Source organism: Anolis carolinensis, chromosome 2, assembly GCF_035594765.1.
Source record: "Anolis carolinensis isolate JA03-04 chromosome 2, rAnoCar3.1.pri, whole genome shotgun sequence".
Lineage (NCBI taxonomy): Eukaryota > Metazoa > Chordata > Lepidosauria > Squamata > Dactyloidae > Anolis > Anolis carolinensis.
In genome coordinates this window covers 211,500,208-211,524,373 of record NC_085842.1, presented here as the reverse complement: position 1 = coordinate 211,524,373, position 24,166 = coordinate 211,500,208, and the positions used below count along the sequence as shown (strand labels likewise).

Genomic DNA, 24,166 nt, shown 5'->3' with positions numbered 1-24,166 from the left:
CATACATTTACATATGAACAGAAACTTAAAACAGAAATTTAAAAACAGTATAGCAATAAAATATAATACAGAAATTCTTGAAAGGATTCACAGTTTGGTTATGCTGGTTTGTGATGACAACTACTGTACAGTACATAATACATTTTCATTTTTTAAAAACTCGACCATAAATGTGAATTCTTCTTTGTGGAAAAATAAGACATCCCCTGAAAATAAGACCTAGCACATCTTTGGGAGCAAAAATTAATATAAGACACTGTCTTATTTTCGGGGAAACAGGGTAGCTTTTGACAGCATAGGGAAGGGTGAACACCCTTGTGGTGTTTGTTTTGCTGTCAGAAGATTTCACTTCCCTTTCTGTCCCTCTGGTAATTGATTGTGGCTTCTTGTGGAAACAAGGATTGGGGATAAAGCTTCAGTGGAGACCCCCTTTCCCCATGATAAATCTTCCAGGAGTGGATTTCCCTTCCGAGGGGAAGATTTATCTCACTTCCTGATGCCTCAGCCCTAATTCTTAACTAGGAGTATGTAAGTTGCATGTATGTCAGGTGTGTGTATCTCAAGGAATGGCTGTGTATCGCTGAGGGGGTAAACACAGGGCCAAGCGACATGCCCTCCGGCTCTAGTGAATAAGTGCTGCCAGGACCCCAGGAAAGGCTCCCTTCCCTTTCTCCTTCCTCTTCCCTTCTGGAGAAGCCATGCCAAAGCCGCTCTCTGAAAAATATTTTTTGTGTGTGTCAGGAGCGACTTGAGAAACTGCAAGTCACTTCTGGTGTGAGAGAATTGGCCGTCTGCAAGGACGTTGCCCAGGGGACGCCTAGATGTTTTACCATCCTGTGGGAGGCTTCTCATATCCCCGCATGGGGGGCTGGAGCTGACAGACAGGGACTCACCCCTCTCCCCGGATTCGAACCGCTGATTCGAACCATCAGTCCTGCCGGCACGAGGGTTAACTCATTGCGCCACTGGGGGCTCCTCTGAAGAATGCTGAGAAGCGACAGTTGGAAAAAGGCGGGAAGACAGCAAAGAGGGTGTGGGATCAGGAATGGCCGGGGCAGAAGGAGGAATTCGTAGAAAAACTATGGAGGGAAATGATCCCGGTGAGACAAATACAAAATAGAAACCTAAATACACTCATGGGAACTAGGGAAGGTATTCAGAATTGGTGGCCATTTTCTACTCCTTGGGTCCCATACTGAGAGAAAGGCTTAAAAGACATCCCCTCAGCCAGTTTTGAAGGTTTATTTTTGAATACACACACACACACAGTCTCACTTTTCCAACCTTGCTTATCCAGCGTTCTTTATTATCCAACACAGTCTGCCTCCTGCCTGCATCCACAGCTGTTTCTCTAGGCAGCAACACACAGCGGGCCAACATACCCAACAAAAACACAAGTGCAGCTACACTCCCAATGCCAGACTTGTTGTAAAACATGTTTTGGTGCTTAATTTGTAAAATCATAACGTCATTTGATGTTTAATAAGCTTTTCCTTAATCCCCCCTTATTATCCAACATTTTTGTTTATCCAACGTTCTGGTGGCCCATTTATGTTGGATAAGCGAGACTCTACTGTATTTAGATCTAAGTAATTAGAAACAGTGGAAGCTACGGTGGCACCACGGGTTAAACTACTGAGCTTGCTGACCGAAAGGTCGGCAGTTCGAATCCGGGGAGTGGGGTGAACTCCCGCTGTTAGCCCCAGCCAACCTAGCAGTCAAAAACATGCTAATGTGAGTAGATCAATAGGTACCACTCTGGCAGGAAGGTAATGGCGTTCCATGCAGTCATGCTGGCCACATGACCTTGGAGGCGTCTACGGACAATACTGGCTCTCTGACTTAGAAATGGAGACGAGTGCCAACCCCCAGAGTCGGACATGACTAGAATTAATGTCAGGGGAAAACCTTTACCTAATTAGATTTTTTGTATCACGTCAGAAGTGACTTGAGAACATACTGGCAAGTTGCTTCTGGTGGTGAGAGAAATGGCAGTCTACAGAGACATTACCAAGGGAATGCCCGAATGTGTTACCATCCTGCTGGGAGGCTTCTTTCATGTCCCCACAAGCTAGCGCTGACAGACAGGAGCTCACCCTGTCTCGCAGATTCGAACTGGCAACCTTCAGGTCAGCAGTAGAGCCAGCACGAGGGTTTAACCCATTGCACCACTGCGGATTGAAAGATGCAGAATACTACTTGTCTCACCTGTCTAGGAATTGAAAAGCTAGCAAATCCAATAGAAGTGATGGGAAGTCATTAGGAAACGCCAATGTTCATTCATTTGTTGGGGGTATGCCGTGTTGATTTCCACATGGATGTACATATTTAATCTTTGAGGGAAACAAATCATACTGTCTTCCAAGCAAGTTGCACGTATTAAAGTCCAGAAATCAGGCACAAATGATGGGTAGCAGAAGCACGATCTATCACCAGAGGTCATCAACAAAGGGAACAAATTCATGTTTTATTCATTTCTGTGGCAATACATTTTTTTGGTAAAAGTGTGGACATTCAACATTTTCCTGCCAATTTGCTTACAAGTAAAACAGCCCACATGAATATTTTGGTAGTTGAATAGGCATAATTAACAGGTAAGACCTACAAATGGGAGCTTACAGTAAAACAGATCACATAAATATTTGAGCAGCCAAACAGCCATAATTAACAAATGAGAGCTGTCAACAGATATACTGGATAAACAGCCTTGGGTGGATGTATAATTGAGGCTAACATTAAGAAATTTGTGCTCGGTCTTTTGAATTTACCTTCAGGACTTTATTAACAATAACAGAGGAATTTTGCTGTATCTAGTTTCAGCCATCCACAGTTTGAATTTTTTTCAAAGATCCAAAAAGCAGGTCTCGATTGCCCCATTTTATATTTTTAAAACCCATTTTATTATGCCATTATATACAGTTGGACTTGAGCATCCATGGATTTTGATATTCACAAGGGGTCTTGGAACCAAACTCGAACGAATACCAGAAGCCCACTGGGCTTTCAAATATTCATGTCATTAACTAGAAGGACATTATTACACACAGCTACTCTGTACTAAGCAAAGTTATACAAAGCTTATATGATCCCTAGGTTTCAATATATCTGGTTGAAGAAAGACTTGGGTGGCTGACTTTATGAGCTAGATTCTGTGACGACAATCAGACAATTCTGTTTCTGCTTTCTTTCTCTCTTCAGATCCCTGGGACTTCTCATCAAAAATGGAGGAGATACTGTCACTTGTGAAACAAATGCAGAATGGTATTTTGAACTTAAGAGAAACAAAGAGAGTAATATGCAGGTGTCAGGTAGTAAAGGAATGGCGAGAAGTGTTGTCCTTCATGCCATTCCCTTACTATCTATACAACCTATGTACAGAAGAAACAAAATTCAATCCATTTCACTTGTAACATTAGTTGAAAGAAAATAACTGGCCACCACATCTGGGGGCAACAGGCAGCAGGCTAGCTTACCTGGCACAGAGAGCATGCCATATGGTACAGAGCTCTCTCCTAATGCATTGTGACGGTTTTCCTGCTTCAGCATCTGTTCCCTAATACAGCCACCTCACTCTGCCATCTGCCCAATCATATAGCCCTGCTAGAGCATCTGCCCTTGCCATGTATGCCTGTACACTGGTAAAAAGCTATTCATTTAGCCCAAGAGACTCATACAAACATCAGGTTGCATCATTTATCTTGTGCTTCACAGACAACATACACCACTTTGTGCATGGCAAATACATATATAATGACTTAAAATTGTTTTGAAGTCAGCAGTGGCTAATGGGTCCCATGTGGCTCTTAGAAAATTAATGTATGGCTTCTGAACAGAGAACGAAGAAGTATGGATTTGATCGGAAATCAGTGGAAGGAAACATGGAATGTTATTTAGGGGCTGTGGCAAAAATATAATGGAATGGAGGCTGAGGTCAGATGAAAGTTCTTGGAAGAAAAAATGGTAGTTGATCTAGGGATAAACAAGTATGTATAAAATTATTAGACTTAAAAAAAACTGTTGCTTGTGGTAACAATTCTGAATTATGATACAGGCCTTAATGAATAACATACAATGATATGTTAGGGCAAGATCAGAGTATTTTTCCATTACCTATTGTAGTTGTCTCGGGCAGCAGGTGCTGTGAGGCAAGGAGTTTCATTACAATGTTGACAGGACAGAGCTTTAGAGTCCAGGCACCCTGAGGCTAGCACTGCTCATGCTAACCTGGTACCTTCATGTGTGGTGAAGGATGTCATTAAATTCCAAGTGCCAAGGTTTTACTATCTGTCTGATTGGTCATTGTACTTGGAAGGAAGATGTGTGTCATTATTCCTTTCACCTCAGTCAGCAAAGTGACTGAGATTGGTACGAACTCCTTTTTAAAAAAAAATGTATTGTGTTTTTCCTTAACCATAGCATGCATAATTCAGTTGACATTTGATTTCTACTTGATTTTATAGTCAAGAATTTGGAACCAAGAATTGAAGACCTAGTAAAAAAGATCAATAAATTGCAGCAAGGTAAGAGAAAAAGACAGGGATTAGGCATATTATTTACATCTCAGAATGAAGTCTTTGCTAAGTAAGCATTGTAGCAATGCTTAACAAGTCTACACATCGAGATAACTCTTGCAGTGCAAAAGATGAATTTTTCCAGATGTGGTTTCCAAAAAGAAAGCGCAATCTGCAATCCATCATGTCATTGCCCCCTTATAAAGAAAGAAGCAAAGCCAACATTTTGAAGTATCTCTTTTTACTCTTGTTCCATTCCAGAATGCATAGCTTCCTCCCATCTTCTTCTATACACATACATTATAACTCAACGAGGGTCCCATTTGTAATTAATATTTTTCTAGCATCTGTTCCCTTATTCAAATTGTACTGAATTGACTTTATAGTAAGGATAGGTAAAGCATAGCCGTCAACCTCTCCAGACTGCCTGAAGGGCCCTCCTGAATGATTGAACATAATGTCCCCAATCTATTTTTCAAATGTGGACTTTTTGCCACTTCTGTGGGGGAGGGAGCATTTTTGACATATGTGTGGCCTTCAAAGGATTCTGCAGTGGAGAAGAAATTTGGTCCCCAAACTCGCAGCCGTTGCTCACTCTTGTTTAAACATTTGCTTTTTCTTATCCAAAGGGCATAAGAAAAACCAAATTAATACTGTGCTGCCCCTTTTATTGCATAACATTATTTCACCCACAAATTTGTTTTAAAAAACAACACTCTGTCCTCAATATACATGACATGAGTCCCCGAAACATGCTCAAACTGGTTGGTTTTAACAGTGTTTCTGAAAATTAAATGTTCAGCTTTACTTATATAAAGGCTGACCTGTCTATTCTGCAGGATTGCTGTCTCACCTTGGGAACCAATATGTTTCACTACAGAGAAGAAAGGGAGTTTCAGCTGGGCTTTGTATTTTCAGAAATGGAGACTGGCTCATTGGATCTTTATTCCTATGCATTGCTAAGTGAAAACTGCACCTCTGCCACTGTTTAATTCAGTTTGAAGTCATCATCTCTGGATTTCAGTTTATATGTAAATTACTACGATGTCTGGCTTGCTTATTTGTTTGCTTTCTATTTTAAAAATTAACATTCATAACCCTAATTCTGAGCATTTAAAAGACTGAACCCTTTTCTAAGTGTATGTTTTTTTTCCAGCCAAGAAGATATTAAGTGAGGAGCTATCCGAGGCAAATGAGCATAGCAAGTCATTGCAGAGGGAACTGGAAAAATGTAGGTAATTATTAGGCATGTGCAATCCATGAAAAAAATTGTTCAATACTCGCTCCAAAAGTAGGGGGTGCTGGTGCTTCATTTCTAAAGTCATTTCCAATTTTTGAACCCCCCAAAAATCGAAACTTTACAAAAATTCAAAATATCTATCTATATATATAAAAGGGTAATGGAGGGAGAGGAATAATTGTTTTTATCCAATTGCTGCCAGTTAGAAGGCTAAGCTCCGCCCACTTGGTCTCCTAGTAACCCACTCAACCCAGGGGACAGGCAGAGTTAGGCCTCACTTAGGCCTCTTCCACACTGCCTATAAAATATAGATTATCAGATTTTAACTGGATTAAAATGGCGATATAGACTCAAAACCCTTCCACACAGCTATATAACCCATTTATAATCTTATATTATCTGCTTTGAACTGGATTATCTTGACTCCACACTGCCATATAATCCACTTCAATGTGCATTTTATCCAGCTGTGTAGAAGGGGCCTCATATAATCCAGTTCTAAGCAGATAATATAAGATTATAAATATACAGTAGAGTCTCACGTATCCAACATAAACAGGCCGGCAGAACGTTGGATAAGTGAATATGTTGGATAATAAGAAGGGATTCAGGAAAATCTGATCAAATTAAGTAATCATTATACAAATTAAGCACCAAAACATCATGTTATACAACAAAGTTGACAGAAAAAGTAGTTCCATGCTCAGTAATGCTATGTAGTAATTACTGTATTTACAAATTTACCACCAAAATATCACAATGAATTTAAAACACTAACTACAAAAACATTGACTACTAAAAGGCAGACTGCGTTGGATAATCCAGAACATTGGATAAGCGAATATTGGATAAGTGAGATTCTACTGTAATATGAAATAATTACTGTGGTAGAATAATACACAACAATATAATCTCTAAAACCAGAACAGTAAATAAAGAGCAACACTCTGAAAGCAGGGAAATTGGGAATTCCACAAAGGAAACAATCAGGGCCAGCTAACACCTCCCAAGAAAGGATTCTTCCAGAAAGGAAGCTGAGAAGGCAGTGAAGCACTATGTATTACCAAAGTCATTATTATTACTATTATTATTATTATTATTATTATTATTGTGTTGTTGTGAACCGTGAAAATGAATACAATCTGACTCCAAGTATTCAAACACACTAAAATCAGAATATATAAAAATTACTGTGGTATAATAAAACAGAACAATATAATCTCTAAAATCAGAACACTAAATAAAGAACAACACTCTAAAAACAGGGGAATGCCACACAGGAAACAATCAGGGCCAGCTAACACCTACCAACAAAGTATTCCCATGACCAAAGTCTGGCAAATCCCGTGTTTTCTGAGGGCCACAGACAGTAGAAGCACATAAAATATCGCAAAGAACACCACTCTGAAAACAAGGGAATTCCAGACAGGAAACAATCAGGGCCAGCTAACACCTCCCAACAAAAAATTCACTCAGGGAGGAAGCAGCCAGGCTTTAAAGCTGCAAGGTCATTACATGCTAATCATTTTGGCTAATTGCAGCATTCATACTTGCCTCCAACAGACAAAAAAAAAAACAACAATCAGAAATATTGTATATTCCCCAACTTTAGGAAATAATATCCCCTGATGGTGCAGCATGTTAAAGTGCTGAGCTGCTGAACTTCTGGACCGAAAGGTCGCAGATTTGAATTGGGGGAGCGGCGAGAGCCCCCACTGTTAGCCCCAGCTTCTTCCAACTATAAAGTTCAAAAACATGCAAATGAGAGTAGATGAATAGGTACTGCTCCAGTGGGAAGGTAAAGGTGCTCCTTGCAGTCATTCCACATGACCTTGGAGGAGTCTACGGACAACGCCAGCTCTTCGGCTTAGAAATGGAGATGAGCACCAACCCCCACAGTCAGACACGACTGGACTTAATGTCGGGGAAAACCTAACTACCACCAATTCCTCAATACAGTAGAGTCTCACTTATCCAACATAAACGGGCCGGCAGAACATTGGATAAGTGAATATGTTGGATAATAAGGAGGGATTAAGGAAAAGCCTATTAAACAAATTAAGCACCAAAACATCATGTTTAACAACAAATTTGACAGAAAAAGTAGTTCAATACCCAGTAATGCTATGTAGTAATTACTGTATTTACTAATTTAGCACCAAAATATCACAATGCATTGAAAACATTGACTACAAAAATGTGTTGGATAATCCAGAACGTTGGATAAGTGAGACTCTACTGTACTTTATTTTCCATACCACCATACTTCGCCACAGCAACACGTGGCCGGGCACAGCTAGTTAGTAATTAATTCATTAATGGCGGGTGCGCATGCGCAATAGCAAAAAACAACGCTGGGGGGGGGGACTTTAAAGGACTCTTCTTCCCTCATTTTTTGAGCTATCCTGATCAAATTTGATACAGTGCTAGATCACCAAATTTCAGAATGTTTCCCTTTTCCTCTGATTTTTGGCAAATTTTCATAGCTTATATAAGAAACCATTTTTAATAATTGCAGAAATCTGTTCCTGCTTTGAAAGTCTTATTTCCTGTTTCATTGGGTTGTCTTTACTTTGAAAGTCCTTGTTCTACTTCAGAAACTTTGTTTTTGTGGCCGAAACTCTGTGAAATTGGTGGGCAGTGGGCACCCAGCAAACCATAATGTGCTATCATAGCACCATGTCCTTTGTGCAAAGACAAAGTTCTTGGCAGTGTCATACATGTTTTTGTGACAGAATCAATCATGAAGTGACAGTTATCAACCAGGAACAGAATCAAAGCACACCATCAAATCACTCCCAACAGATGGCCATCAGCCTCTAAAAAAGGAAATCTGTTCCTGGTTTGAAAGTGTTATTTCCCATTTCATTGGGTTTTCTGAGGCATTTTCTCATTTTTTTTAAAGGGATGGTCAGTTTTCTTTTTGGATTTAATATGGAATCTGCAAATTACAAAACATTTCCTCCAGATAATTGATAGTTATTACTCTGATTGTGAAATGGCTTGTTAAAACATGCTTACACACCATATAGTAAGTTGAATAGAACACTTATAATACAGTAAATAAACATGATGAAACTGAATATATACATCACGTTTCCGTATCACCCCTACAATGACTACAGTTCTACCATGTTTGGTTCTAGGCATGGTGTCACTTTTCTTGGCCTAATGCCCCCAGTAAGTCTCAGAGAGAGTGATGTCTGGCTGTTCATGAACCATGTTAAAACATGCACAGTGAAATGACATCATTATGCTAATAAGTGTCAATGTACTGCATCATAATTATGCTCAAGAAAGATACACCATGACTTTACCAAATCAGACTACTGTGATTATCGGTGCAGTGTAGTGGTGCAGGACAGTCTTGAGATGTGACCACTCCTCCCATTTGTTGTGGTTGGAAAAAATATTTATTTGGGGCTGAACAGCTTTCCCTTGTGATACCCGTTTTTCTTTCCTGTCTAGCTCAAGACATACCCTCCAACTGTCCTGATTTGGCAGGAATTAGTTTTGATTGTCTGTTGTCTCACCTTCCCATCTGCTCTTAAAATTGATTTCTCTCTCTTTCTCCTACTTTCCTCCTTTGTCTTCACTTTACTCCATTTGCTGCAAAGTAAGCTCAAAATGAAGAATTTGTTTGTCAATTAACTTGTAGGAGATGGCAAAATCTTGCCCTTCTCTGTAAGTTTAGGCAAAAGCAAACAGCTACAGCCTCTCCTAGCTTTGTGTTCTTCATTAATAATTTTTCATATCTTGACTCTGTTTATTTAGCCAAATGTGGCCTTTTTTCCATCAGTTAACTATTGGAAGGTATGTATGAATGGTTCCAGAAAGGTTCCCCCAAACATTTTGTCTTGAGGGTTGTATGTTTTCCGGGCTGTATGGCCATGTTCTAGAAGTATTCTCTCCTGATGTTTCGCTCACATCAGGAGAGAATACTTCTAGAACATGGCCATATAGCCCGGAAAACATACAACAACCCTCTGATCCCGGCCATGAAAGCCTTCGACAACACATTTTGTCTTGACTTTTCAGTTCATACCTTTTACTGAGTACATTTCTTTTTTCATTTTCTTTTTCAAAGGTCGCTTTCAAAGAGCCTACATAATAACATTGCCAATAAGTTTTCTTTCCAGCTGTACATTAAAAGCTCCAGTTGGGGTCTCTTGCGCCTTCCTGTCTTGTAATATTATAAAGCTAGTAGCTGAGAGAGTTCTTCTCTTTCTCTTGTAGTAAATGCTGAAAAGTCATCCCTTGAGGAAATATGGAATGAGAAGAAAGGTAACAGCAAGACTGAGGACATTTATTTCAAGATTTCAGCAGAATCCATTCAGAACACATCCAAAGCATAACTTTTGAGCTGTACATTTTTTACAGGGACAGTTGGTTTTCTCATTTTTTTACAGGGACGGTCAGTTTTCTTTTTGGATTTAATATGGAATCTGCAAATTACAAAACATTTCCTCCAGATAATGGATAGTTATTACTCTGACTGTGGAATGAAATGTGAGCCTGAGAACACTCCGTTGATGCCTACTGGGTTTTGTACGTTGCATTGTTAGTGAAAAGCAACACAATTCTCCCTCTCCTTCATGCCTGTGCCATCTTTCTTGCACATCTCCTTTCCAATTTTATTTTGAAAATTTCCCAGATGTGCATTCCCCTATTCTGCAATCCTTGTGCTGGAGTGTTAAGAAATAATAATAATAATAATAATAATAATAATAATAATAATAATAATAATAATAATAAAACTTTATTTATACCCCGCCACCATCTCCCCAATGGGGACTCGGGGCGGCTAACATGGGGCCATGCCCAGAGCAATACAACATAATAAAATATAAAAACAACATATCATAGCACCATTTAAAATACAATAAATAATAAGAAACAGAACATCAAGAAATCAAAAAACAATAAAGCAAGGGCAGGCCGCGTGAACACAGAGATAAAACCCGGAGTGAGAGGGACCGAGGAGTACTCCACTATGGGCAGGGACATTTGGAAGGGGTAATCTAGAGGATAGATGTTCAGAGGGGAGTAATCCTTGTCTTTTTTTTGAAGCCACAAGAAGAACACCACCACCCTTGTGCTATCCCTAGAATTCCATTGCCAATACTCTTTTTGTAAACATACCACCCTTTCAAATCTTTAATTGTCTTTCAATATTTCAGTGTTTTTCTGTTGTTCCTTCTAGAGACCCGAAAAGTCATGCAATTTCACTGTGAAGAGACAGAGATCAAAAGGCAGTGGTGTGTATTGTAGTTCATTTGGTTAAAAGTGAATCATTGGAGGGTGTTTTTGTCTTTTATTTCCATATTTTACATGACAAGTTTTAAATTTTCAAGAATTCTTAAAAATATATTGTGATTAATAGAAATTTGCAATATTTTGGGAGGAAATAACATCAAATGCAGAAAAGTAAACCTAAAATTAATATCGCAGTTGTCACCAAATTTGTCTGTTAACTGATTTATTGATAATGCTACTTAAGTCCCTCTCACATTTAGGGTCTAAATACTTGGTTAGATAAAATGCATTTTTCTACCCACTTATAAACTATATTTCATATATAGTGGAATATTTCAAAAACAGCTAGAAACCACACTGTACAGTATTTGATGTTTATTCAGTTATAGTGTCTGAAATATATTTGCTATGTTGGCCATGTAGTAAAACATACGTTAAAGGTAAAGATTTTTCCCTGACATTAAGTCTAGTCGTGTTTGATTCTGGGGGTTGGTGCTCATCTCCATTTCTATGCTGAAGTGCCAGCGTTGTCCGTAGATTCTTCCTAGGTCATGTGACAAGCATGATTGCATGTAGCGCCGTTATCTTCCCACCAGAGCAGTACCTACTGATCTATTCACATTTGCATGTTTTCCAACTGCTAGAGTGGCTGAAGCTGGGGCTAACAGCAGGAGCTCACTCCCAGATTCGAACTGCCAACTTTTTGGTCAGCAAGTTCAGCAGCTCAGCAGCTTAATCCATGGTGCCACCGGGGGCTCAGCAAAATATAACAAAATACAAAATCCACACAATGCCTATTTTGCTAAATGATCAACACACATGAATATTTTCTTGGATTCGAAGTTATTTTGCTTCTCTTAATACTGAGAATCCTTTAGAACAGGGAAATCTACATAGAAAAGATTAAGAGAAAGTGATCAAGGAATATCGGTATATTTTTTTATACAAAGCCTCAGAGCTGCAACCAGAGCTGCAGGAGACAAGGAAACCTGGCTGACATTATTTCAGGACCAGTCCTGCTGCCAAACTGAATTAATCTAAAATATTTATAACTCGACATTCATATATACTGCATAGTTGAGGGGGACTATTAATTACCTTTTACTAATGAACAAATCTTCTTTTGAAACGTTGTGTGGTCTTCTGTATCAGGCAACAGAAATTGAACCTAGAGTGTAAGCAGCGGATTGAGGCAGTCACAGCCAAGATCCAGGCAGAGAAACGGAAGCAAAGCAAACAGAGGTATTTCCTAGAAACATGGACTTTAGTTACAAATGTGCAATGTGCACCACCTCCTGATTTCAATTTATCAAGAGTATTATAATATTCAGATTCATCAAAAGATTCTGCAGGTGATATCTACACTGATAGTCACTCCACATATATACAGTACTTGTATGCTTCAGTTCAGTTGTTAACTCCTACTAGTAGAGACCAACTGAATATAAAGAAATTATATGTTGATTTACCAAATACTTATTGATTTCATGGATCATGTTCTAATTGATACTAATTCAGACCCAGTTGTATAGATACAGGAAGTAATGACGACCTCTAGTGCAAGTAATCATTAAATGGGGGTTTAGGTCATTCATATAGATAGGCTATCGCTTTTATTCTTGAATGACATATCTATGCAATATGTTTTCAGAACATAGGTTAGAGGGGTTACTTGTTCAGACCATAGTTCTCAGAATCGCCCAGGCAGCACGACTAATGGTTCTTTCAATTTTCCTCTACTTGTCAACTTCTCAAGGACATGTGTGAATGCTTGCTGTAGGAAAAGTTATGCTCTTGGCCTTAGTATAACATTATTCTTCTGGCTATGAGAATGTGCCACTTTCTACTTTGCAACATTTTTACTTCTACTTCTATCCTCATTTTTCCTACTTTCAGAATGGAATTTGAGCAGCTTCTTGAGGAGTTAATGGAGAAGCACAAGAGGCTTTGGGAACTTTATGTAAGAGCAAGATTCTTATTTTGTATTGATATATACTGCTCTCATGCTGTTTTAGTAAGGCTGATTTTGCATATTGCCACATGAAAACTGACAGTTTCAAAGATCAAAAAGTGAGTACTTTTAGGTAAGCTAGGGAGATTAAAAATAATAAAAGGGGTTCTTTGGTTATGTTATAGAAAAAGGAAACCTAAGCGGAGACTCCGGTTTGGAATCACTCTGAGAATCAAGTTCTTGAGTTCTGCCACTAGCTCTGGAAAAAAGTAATGACATGGAACCATCTGAAAGTAGCAGGAAAAAAAAGATTTTGGTGCTTTATGGCTAAATTCAGAAGTGTGAAATGTAGAAAATGCTGAGTAAGGATAGAAGCCAGGTGACTGGGTTAACATGTTTTAAAACTTGTTTTGCACTACCTAAAGAAAGTAGTATTTATTTATTTACTGCACTTATACCCCACCCTTCTCACACCAAAGGGAACTCAGAGCGGCTTACAAATAGGCAACCATTAGATGCCACACAAACATACAACCCATAAACATTACATTAAAACCAAAAAATTAAAAACATAAAGACAACATTAAAACCAAAAAAACCAATTGTTAAAACCAATTGTTTCACAGCTGAGAGGCCACCATTGAGAAGGCCCTGTCTCTCATCCCCACTAACCCCACTTGCAACAGAGGTGGGACCGAGAGCAGGGACTCCCCAGAAGATCTTAACCTCCAAGATAATTCTTGGCTCTCTTTGTATCTCCTTGCATCACTTGTATTTAAGTCCCTCATGGTAAAAATGATTCTTGGTTCCTTTTCCTCTCTGTTGTATTCTGTTTCTTGTCTTCTCAGTCTAGGGATCAACCAGTGGCTGACATGAAAGACAGTAAGGAACGTTTGCTGAAGGAAGGTGAGAAGTTGCAGCATATTGGACTTCTTAACTCATCAAGGGTTCTTCTAAAAATATTATTTTTAATCCATCATCATGCAGTATACAAGGGCATCAAATTATTGTGGAATATTAAATTTTGTTAGTTTTTTTTTTGTTGCTTGAAAAATATGGTTGCTCAAAAAAATATGGTTACTCTTGTGAGGTTTTTTCCTCATTTTTGTACAATTGTAGCACTTCAGTGCCACTTCAGCTTCCATGAATCTAAACTGCTTTGTAGTTTGTTGCTGGGCTCAAGATTTCCTGCCAGAAAGATCTGGTGTCTCACCAAATGACAAATTCTAGAGTAGGTTGTTGCTGGATTCAAGATTTACTGCTAGAAAGATCTGATGTCTCATCAAACGACAAATTCTGTAAGACTCTCAAGCAGTGGCAGAATGAGTTTCTTCAAGTCCCAGTTGCCGATGAATTCAGCATGTCATTATATCCGTGCTTCTTAAAAGTAAAATTTCAAGCCTTGATGTTGTGGCACATGTCAGGCTTACAGATGGGACTTACTATTCTTAAAAATCTCCTGTTCTTTCTCTTAGTAGTAAAAACAAAATAGGTGCTTGTTGATTTTCTCATTACATCAGTGAAGGTTATCTGAGGTTTACAAAAATGTGCCGAGGTTTCACTTTGCATGAGACAAAGTTCAATATCAGTCTGAGTGAAGTCATGTGCTAATCAAACCAGTGAGACTGGTTCCAAAGTACTATCCGTGTATGTGTCATATATTCTTATAATAGCTAGTATGAATGCATGTAGATTACATTTTAATACCATTCTTGTAAACCAAGAAAAAACTTTTCCAACTCCTGTTTTAGAAGAAAGGGCAAAGGATGTATACATTTTTCTTTCTCACTAAATGGGTATAGAAAACTGAGAGAATATAACTACCAGACAGAGAATGTAAAGCCCTTAGATTACATAGATTGCAGTGATTTTAAATTTTTAAATTTTTATTGGGTTTTTTGTATGTTTGTAGGTTTTGTTTTAATCTGTTTATCTGTTAATCTGTTTTAATAAAAATTAATAAAAAAGAAAAACCATAAAAGAGGCTTCCCTCTGTCTGTAAAAGTAGCCAAAACCATTGTGGTAACAGAAGTTGTTCATAGAAAGAGTGAAGTTTCAGCTACTGGTTAGAAAAAAGGCCATCAATTGCATGACATCTAGACATGTTGTAAGCACTGAACAGAAATAGCACATATATAGCATTATCAAACACTCCTTTTGTTGCTATTCTTCGGTAGTACAGTCAGCCCTCCATATTCTCTGAGGCTAGGTGCACAAAACCCATGTGAAAGTGAAAAACAGTGAAGAAATTTCTATTATTTTTTTTTTACTTCAGGGAACACCTTTTCTAGGTCTCCCAATATACCCTATGGTCAATTTCTACTGGAGGCTGATCATATTGGAGGCCCTAGAGACTCTAATAGTGTTTTCTCCAGAAATCTCTAGATTCTTCAGCATGACTTGAAGAATATGATCATAATGCAACACTGGACTAGACCCAGGGAATCCAAGGAAGCACATTTAAGTTAAATCAATAAATAACATTATGTAACACTATTTTTGTTACTGAATTATACATGTCACTTCCTAATTGGGTCTATTATAAAAACATGGAAAGTTTATTAAACTGCAAAAAACTTTGTTCTTGCAAAGTAAGTACGGCACAATTAAACAGGAAATAACACTTTCAAACCAGGAACTATTTTTTCAAATTTTGTTACATAGTGTAATCAAATCTGCAAAAGTCAAAACTGCAATGTAGAGGGACGACTGTACTAGTAACTTCCAGAGTGAGCAAAGTTCAAAGATCTGGTTCCAGCTATATGATTGTAAGAGTAACATACTACACTTGGCAATTTTTAAAAAGCAAGTATTCTTATATTTCTCAAAATTCTGGTGTTGCCTGATTTTTTTTTTTTTAAGATTCTGAATGCTATAGCCTCCGTCCTGTATTAAAAGGACATACAGTACTCCTCCCATCCACTTCGGTGTTGCCTCAGTACCTACAACAGAACATCAGATATAACATGAACCAGTTCAACTATTTACTGAAGCCATGTCCCATAATGATAAAGTATTTTTTTAAGTTGCAATTTTATTGCAGAAAAAATATCCCTTGCTAGCTTACACTCAAAAGGTTTTATCTTAAGAAAATTATTTCTAACTATCTACTCCCAAGCTTAATAAATTTCTAAAGCAGATAGCACTTCTTTACTTTGATCACAATTTGCTTTGAAACGACACCACTGTGCTGTAATGTCCTTTCAGAGAAAATGCTCCAGGAGAAACTGGCCAGTATTCAAGACGAACTGGATTTGCTGACCCAGACTACCTTACGTGAGGAGAGGAACTTCTTGAAGAGCAAGGAGGCTGTAGCTGCCCTGTACGTAGCAAATAAACAGGATGCTCTTCTTTGGGACAATTCTGATCAGACCCCATCTAACATTCAGTACTATTCTGTAGGGGATCCAATAAAATTATTAATTCATAAAGTACATTAACACGGGGAAATGAAATGAATGCCCAATGTAATGAATGCTCAGAACTTGGAACTAACATGTATATCTAATTATTGTAGCTTTGGCATGTTCTTTTTTTTGACAGAGACCATGGAATTCCCTTTGGATATATTACAACTGTTACTTTACCTTAAGTTAATGGGCAGGTTTTTCTCATTATTTGGGTTAGGGTAGCACTTATGAGGATTTATTCATGTTTTGGTTATTTTCTTCTTAGATACATTCCCCCTCTCCATAATTAAAAAAATAAAGGCAATAATCATTTTAAAATGTAGAGAGAATTTGAGGTTCATAATGTGTTTATTACATGAAGAATCGCTTCAAGAAATAGCTTTCCCAGTTTTATAAATGCCTTGAGCAAAACAATATAAGAAGCTGCTAGAAGATTTGGGTTCTTTTATGCCGTGTTTTATTCATCACGGGACCGTTAGAAGAGTTCTGACTATGCAACAGCTCATTTAGAAAGCAATTCACACCCTGTCAAACTTGGCTGGAGAAAATTGTCACTTCCTCCCTTTCATCTCCAGAGAGCTCTTTGAAGAAGAAAACAAGAAAGCAATAGATTATCTAGAACTGGCATCTAAATGCAACTCGACTTTACAGCAGAAATGCAGCAGGTGAGCAGAAAAGAGAATGCTTTTGATATGTTGGGACTCAGCAGTTGGTTTCTCCTCTTAAAAATGAATGGTCCTGGACCAGTGGACACTGAGGACTGCCTCCTTAATATTTTGTATTTGGGAGGTGGTACTATAGTGATTACATTATTTCTCTATAAAATGGGGTGCAAGATTAGGATTATGTACTTGGTTACTTTTAAATACAGCAGAGTCTCACTTATCCAACATAAACAGGCTGGCAGAATGTGGGATAAGTGAAAATGTTGGATAATAAGGAGGGATCAAGGAAAAGCCTATTAAACATTAAATTATGATTTTACAAATTAAGCACCAAAACATCATGTTTTACTACAAGTCTCCCACTTGTTTGGGGGTGTGGCTGCACTTGTTTTGTCAATGAGAGTGTTGATTCGCTGGGCATTGCTGTCTAGAAAAACAGCTGTGGATCCAGGTGGGAGGCAGACTGCGTTGGATAGTACAGAATATTGGATAAGTGAAGGTTGGATAGACAGGAGTCTACTGTATTATAAGATTTGGCAAAACAATATTGGCTAAATGTATAATGCTTCTCTGATCTAGTTAATCATACGTCTTGTCCTGTTTTATTTTTAATGTTTGGAAGACAGACACTTACATAGATTTCTCATATAAGTTTCCATCCATTGTGTAGAAAGTGATAAACGTGACAATATTGCTTGGTATAACTATGTCTATTGTATATCCATATTTATACTACTTAAAATATTAATAAGATTTGATCGTAGTTTATCACCTTTTAAGCCATGTTGCCTCTGTGAAGCACTCTAATCGTATTATCTATCCCCATGGAAAGGTACAATAGAAATACATTGGCCATTTTGATCAAATGTTCCCTTAATACTTCTGCAAAACCTGACATTTAAAATTCTTTTGGTTACTCCAATTCTTTCATCTCTTTTTCAGATTAAAAGCAGAACTGGAGGACATGCAGATGGAAATGGAGAATGTCAGCATTGAGGAGAATTAACATGGTTTGTAGAGTGCTAGAACAGAGGATGGAGTACAGGCTAAGTGATATGGATAGATCTCAAAAGAAACTGTCTATCACATATCACAAGAACATATGATCTTCTAGGACAGGGATGTCAAATTCATTTTCATCAAGGGGTACATCAGCCTTATAATTGCCTACAAAAGCTACTGAATCCATGGATGGAGAATCTGTGGATGCAGAAGGCCAATGATTCCTTTTTACTTGGTGCGCTTTAGTTTTTACCAAGTTTGAGTCCCCAGATGTTATTAAACAACAACTCCCATCACTTTTGATTATCTGCCACGTGGACTGGGAATAATGGGAATTGCAACCTAACAGCATTTGTTGCTCTGAGATACATGGGCCTTGAGTTTGAGACACGTGCTTTACCTGTTGTTGGACTGCACCTCCCAGCATTCCAAGACAGCAAACCCAAAGTTAAAGGATGATGGAAGCTGCATTCCACAGTATCTGAAGGGACATTTTCCATTTCTGCTGTACAATAACCTAATATCAAGATAAAATAGCAAATCTGGCATTCTAGGGATGACAGAGATGACTGAACAAGGGGAAAACATAACATGCTGAACAACATAAGGTGGACTCTTGGGTTTCAAAGCTGGCTATGTAGCTATGCTAATGATTGCAAATCTGCTAAGAAGTATAGGATATCTTCTTGCTCTGTCAAGGATTAGAGCAGAGGTGAGCAACCATCAATAGTTTTGGATAGAAGCTCCCACAAACACCCATGTGGTGTTTGTTTTGGTGTCACCTCACTTTCTGTCCCTGTGATAACTGGATTTTGGAAAATGTGGCTTATTGTGGAAACAATGATTGATAATAAAGTTTCAGTGGAGACACCTTTTCCCCATGATAACTCTTTCAGGAGATAATTTCCCTTCCTAGGAATAGATTTCTCCCACTTCTTGTTGTCTCAGCCCCATTCTTACTTAACTAGGAGTCATTTGTAAGTTGGATGTTTGTAGCTCAGGGACTGCCTGTACTAGCTAGGATTCTAGGGAGTTCTAAGCAAAAGCAAACAAGCAAACCAAAAGCCGAACATTTGGTTCTAAGCAAGGAGAAAGATGAAAATGTGAGCTTCCTGTGGAAGAGATGCTGCAGTTTTAGGGATTGGTTTAAAGAACATTATCCCACCACTCTTCCAGTCAAGAGAAGAATCTCATAGGAATATCAGAGCTAACCTTTTTATTTACTCTTTCCACATTGGCAGATTCATGTGAGCCGGAGAAGCCTTGCTTTGAAGAAAATTCCTCATCCCAATGGAACACTTCATTTCAACCCTAACAAAGCATCTGTAAAAAAAATCCGGTTCATTCTCCAGTTAATAGTAATTTAATATATTCATTCATATCTTAGCATTTGTTGTGTCAAAGACTTTACCATAATACTCTATTAAAATGAACTACTGATCCAAGATTCAGTTGTAACTTTATTAACAGAAAATCTTGAAGTTTGTTACATCACAAGTATATTTTATTTCAGTTGTCTGTGTCCAAATAAACACATTTAACAGGTTTTTGAAGGACTAATCAAGCTTGTTGATTGGAGGAGATTATAATGGTACAGGAAAGTGAATGTGTAGTGCTATCTCTGTTAGGTATCAGTAAAACAGAAAGGAACTTCAACACTAAAATTTAAGATTTGTAATTCTGTGCTCAATATTTTTGTGAAACTGTTTTACTTCTAACAAAAACCTAGCATCTGACACCCCTTGTTTATTTTTCTAGTCCAATTTTTAGTTTACAAAATAATTTTAAGGAAGGGAATACTTGGGAGATTTGCTTTCTTCTTTAAGATTTCTTACTTCACAATCCTCTTACTTTAAAATGTGTCTGAAAGATAAGAATGGAGCAGAAGTACCCATGCACCAACAGCAAGCAGCTTTCCTGAGTGATGGGGAACCACAGAAGAAATCTGTGGTCAGCAGGCACAGATCTGGTTACTGGTCCTTCCTGAAGTGGGACATTTTTGAGATAAGTAATGATAGGTGTTCATAGATAAAAAGCTAATTTTTTCCTTCAGAAGCCCACAGGATAAGGCATACTTGCCATGTCAGCCTGGAGCTCATGTAATTAATTCTCTCTCTGTACAACTTGTTTTAGTTGGAGTGAGATTTAAAAAAAAATAAACTTCATCCTGGGCTCTTGGCTGAAAATTCTCTTCTCTTTTCCTACTGGCTAGTTTCAAGTTGTGCCATAATAGTAATGGTTCTGTTGAATAAAAAGATAATTCTAAGGGTTCATAGGCCCCAAATACATCAAAGACAACAGAAGACTCTTGTATCTGTTGTTCTTACATTGGTAAACTGAATTTATGATTCTCCTGATGGGATCAGGTATCTGCCTACAAGGCACTAAAACTGTCTGATGGGAGCTGGTACAGTTTTTGGTGAGCTGTTAAAACTTCATTCCATACAGCTTTTGCATGACTTGAAATGCAATTTTCAAACCTGGTCCTTAATTTTGTTTAGACTGTTTGTTGTTATATATTTTAGAATCATTTCTAAATTTTAAGTTGACCTAGAGGCTCTTTTTGAGCCAAATGGCGAGTTATACACAGTATTATACATTAATGATTTATAGGTACTTTACTATTATATCAGGTGTTACCTGCCAGTTAGGACAAATACACCTAGCCCTTTGTATGCACAGGTTCAACCATCCACAGCTTGAAAAAATATTTTTAACATATTAAACAACCCTATTTTACTATGCCATTTTTAATAATGGGACTTCAGCATTAACAGATTTTGATATCCACAGACATTAACCCAACAGATATCAGAGGCCCACTGTACTTATGATATTGAACTCAACCACATAGAGGCATTAAATAAAGATGTCATCTCTTACCATATGCAGTTTCATTACAGCCCTTAGCATTGGCTATAACAAAAAAAAACCCAGACAATTGCAAGATTTGAAACTGACAGCTTGAATGTCACATGTATTAATCACACTTATAAATTCTTGTGCTTATATGTAAGGTTCTCTAATATGGCAAGTCCATGCGTTTAAAAATAAACCATGCAAAAATCATTCAAATAAATAATGTTCCTCAGCCAAAAACACTATGTTCATATGCCTTAAAATACCTTAAACTATGAAACATATTAAACTGTGTTTAGAGTCGTTAGGTGCCCCTGGTTCCCATGTCTGGGGCTCCTCTGTTTTCAGAGTGTTGCTTCTTATTTACTGTTCTGATTTTTGAGGTTTTTTTTAGTACTGGTAACCAGATTGTGTTCAGTAGATGAAACTATTCAATGCTAATTTGGGTGATTAACTGCAGCGTTCACGGTGGCCTCCAGCATACAAAGAGTTCTTCTCTCACCCTGGACTTTCCACAGATATATATGAACCTTCCTTGCTTAGTTTCTCCATACCTCACAACCTCTGAGGATGCCTGCCATAGATGTGGACGAAACATCAGGAGAGAATACTTCTAGAACATGGCCATACAGCCCGGAAAACATACAACAACCCTGTGATCCTGGCCATGAAAGCCTTCGACAACACATTTAAGAACATATTTCTCAGAAAACATGAAAAGCTGAAACTGAAGAACTATTGTATTTCATTGACTGAGATGCAGCTCACTTTTGAAGCTCCAATTTAGGGGGAAAATGTATTTGAGCCTTGATTTATAGAATTTTTTAATAGTCCTCACCCCAAATTTTACTAGTTCTCTCACTGTCGATTTCCTGGCCAGCCCCGAAAGCCTCCCCAACCTGCACCTGATGCTGTTATCAGCTGATGTGCAGTTTCTCATCTCTGGGCTGCTAGTCTTTGGACCTCATCAAGCTAGCATGGATCCACTTTAAATCCTGTGGCTGCTGTTAGGATTTTCTGTGGGTTAGGGAAAACTACTCAAAAACAGTAGCAAAAGCAGGATACTTATGGTTGATTATTCAGCTCAGAGCAAGCAGCGCGTGAAGTGCCATGTGGCTGTAAAGAATTTAGAGCTTAGGAGGCAAAGATCCAGAGCTGAATCTTTAAAATCACAAAAGGTTTATTTACAGAGTAATATCTACATTTCTTAATTGTAAAGAACTGGGTCCTAGCCACTCTAACTAACCCCATCTCTTCTAGGGTTCAAAAGAGAAGGAAAAATCTCCAAACATTACATCTTTCCTGACATACAAGCTGAGAGAGATCTCAATACATACAGCATAGATAAAGAAAGTCAAAGACATAATGCATGCACCTGCAAAATATTCATTCTACACAACCAATCAGAATGAAAGTAGAAACAGAGAGGAGAGAAGAAATAGATTCATTCCAACTGTCATTCAGGAGACGGGGGGAGGGAGGGATTTCCTTCAGCCTATTTTAAGCTAAATAATAACAACAACAACAACTTTATTTTTGTACCCTGTCTCCATCTCCTCGAAGGGACTCGGGGCAGCTAACATGGGGCCAAGCCCAAACAATGACAATAAAACAAAACAAAATACATACAAGACACACGGCAGCATCTGGTAAAATTACTGATACAATAACACAGTAAAATAAAACTTAATAACAGTGGCATAGTAATACAGAGCATAAAAACAATACAAAATTTAATCGAGGGCGAGCTGGGCCAAAGTACGAGATGTGGAAAATGTAAAACCCGTGGGTGAGGTAGATAGAAAAAGTGCTGCATGTAGTGGGAGTCTCAGGTGGAATCAACAATAAGGTTATTCTCAACTGAGGAATGCGATAAAGTGCATCAGAACAGTTGATTAACTCTTCCTTATTGAGAACTGCAGACTTGGGAAGTGTGGGGTTGGACTCCAACAGCTGCCTCCTGCAAAAATTTTTGGAGTATGTAGTCTAATGAGGCCCAGGACCTGTCTGGTGGTGCATTTTAAAGACCCTTCCCCTAAACTATAAATGCCAGAATTCTGCAGGAGGCAGCCACAGGATTTAAATGGATAGGTGCTGTAGTGTGATCAGATCCTTAATCACTGCTGTCACCTTAGTATTGCCAGTCTTTTTTTTTTTAAGGAAGATTGGGGCAGCAGCTGAGATGGAGACCTGTGGTTTCTCAGTACTGATCTGGGCTGTGGGGGAGGCAGCTCTTTGAGGTTTTCTGCTTTCTTTGAGTGGGCTTTCTTTTCTGGCTTAGAGCAGCTTGAAGGCCTGAATTCTGAATCTGGCTTTGTTCTTTCTCTATGTTGCTTGGTTTGTTGAGAGTGGAGGAAGAGAGGAGGAAACGGGAGTCAAGAAGCCCTGTGTGTCAGGAGTGTGAGGCAGCAGCAATGTAAAGAAGGTGAAATGGAACTTCTGCTTCATGCTCCTGGTGCACAAGGCTTCTCATCTCTTTTCTGCTGTTAGAATAATGCAGCTTTCCATATTGAAAAAGAAAAAGGAGGTGGGGCTCAGCAGCACCTTTGAGTCTATGGGTGCACCTACACTATGGAATTAATGCAGTTTACCACTCCTTTAACTGCCATGGTTGAAACCTAGGATGTCTAACTGGATGAGACACTAGCACTCTTTGGTAAGAGAAGTCTAAAGACCTTGTGAGACCAGAAATCCCAGGATTCCATAACATGTGAACCATGGTAGGTAAAGTGGTGTCAACCTGCATTCATGTAGATGCACCCATGGGCTCAAAAGGGCTGCTAAAGTACATCCCCCTTAATATTTTTATTTATTAGACTGCATTATTCTAGCGGTCCAAACATAAAGAACAGCTTGGCATTGAACAAGATAAGCGATAATAATTACCAGTAAAACCATTCTTAACATCACTAAAATCCCAATGTTCTGCCTGTTGTTGCTTTTGAACCGCGCTCGTGTTCCTTTTTCCTATATCTCTTCTCCCGGAAGCGGAAGCGTCGAGAAGTCATGCCAGCCACGAAGCTCTTACAGTACGTTCTAGGAAGTTAAAAAAAAAAGGCCCAATGGAACGGCGGCTTTCTTCGCACACGCCTCCTGAAACTCCTCCCTCAGCGGCACTCAGAAAGTCCATTGGCGAGAACGCGCCAGGCCGCCATCTTTAGAAAAGGCAGGCGCCTAGAACTTCAGCTCCCAGAAACCCTTATCGTTGTCCGAGGACTCCGAGGCTTCTGGGAGTTGAAGTCCAGCTGGAGTTTGGGCCTCATTTGGCACGG

The 24,166-nt window shown here is 38.6% G+C and overlaps 1 protein-coding gene and 1 long non-coding RNA gene across 4 annotated transcripts; one reads left to right on the top strand and one right to left on the bottom strand.

Moving 5' to 3' along the window:
• The first annotated feature begins 388 nt into the window (after positions 1-388).
• LOC100553297 (synaptonemal complex central element protein 1) lies at positions 389-19,482 on the top strand. Of its 2 annotated transcripts, none has more exons than XM_062971670.1 (13): positions 389-528; positions 3,199-3,261; positions 4,461-4,520; positions 5,668-5,742; positions 9,988-10,035; positions 10,955-11,009; positions 12,160-12,249; positions 12,904-12,967; positions 13,807-13,864; positions 16,166-16,280; positions 16,944-17,033; positions 17,976-18,043; positions 19,277-19,482. In XM_062971670.1, exons 2-12 carry the CDS (start codon positions 3,222-3,224, stop codon positions 18,037-18,039), a joined length of 759 nt encoding a protein of 252 aa, XP_062827740.1. In that variant the 5' UTR covers positions 389-528; positions 3,199-3,221; the 3' UTR covers positions 18,040-18,043; positions 19,277-19,482. The 2 variants fall into 2 exon arrangements, with proteins under 2 accessions (XP_062827740.1, XP_003216702.2); XM_003216654.4 differs by lacking the exon at positions 389-528 and adding an exon at positions 881-1,100.
• LOC103277703 (uncharacterized) lies at positions 10,037-24,088 on the bottom strand. Of its 2 annotated transcripts, none has more exons than XR_505620.3 (4): positions 23,781-24,088; positions 19,248-19,358; positions 18,436-18,552; positions 10,037-16,949 (listed from the first exon to the last, which is right to left on the bottom strand). It is a non-coding gene; the product is annotated as an uncharacterized LOC103277703 (long non-coding RNA). The 2 variants fall into 2 exon arrangements; XR_505619.3 differs by having other exon boundaries at positions 10,037-15,900; positions 23,781-24,087.
• Positions 24,089-24,166: the final 78 nt, after the last annotated feature.

Excerpts from the sequence above, each read along its gene's own strand:
- LOC100553297 (XM_003216654.4), top strand. The coding sequence starts at position 1,046 with ATGGCCGGGGCAGAAGGAGGAATTCGTAGAAAAACTATGGAGGGAAAT. Across the intron at positions 3,262-4,460 it reads TGTGAAACAAATGCAGAATG|TCAAGAATTTGGAACCAAGA; the intron begins GTATTTTGAACT and ends TTGATTTTATAG. Across the intron at positions 5,743-9,987 it reads GCAGAGGGAACTGGAAAAAT|TAAATGCTGAAAAGTCATCC; the intron begins GTAGGTAATTAT and ends TTTCTCTTGTAG.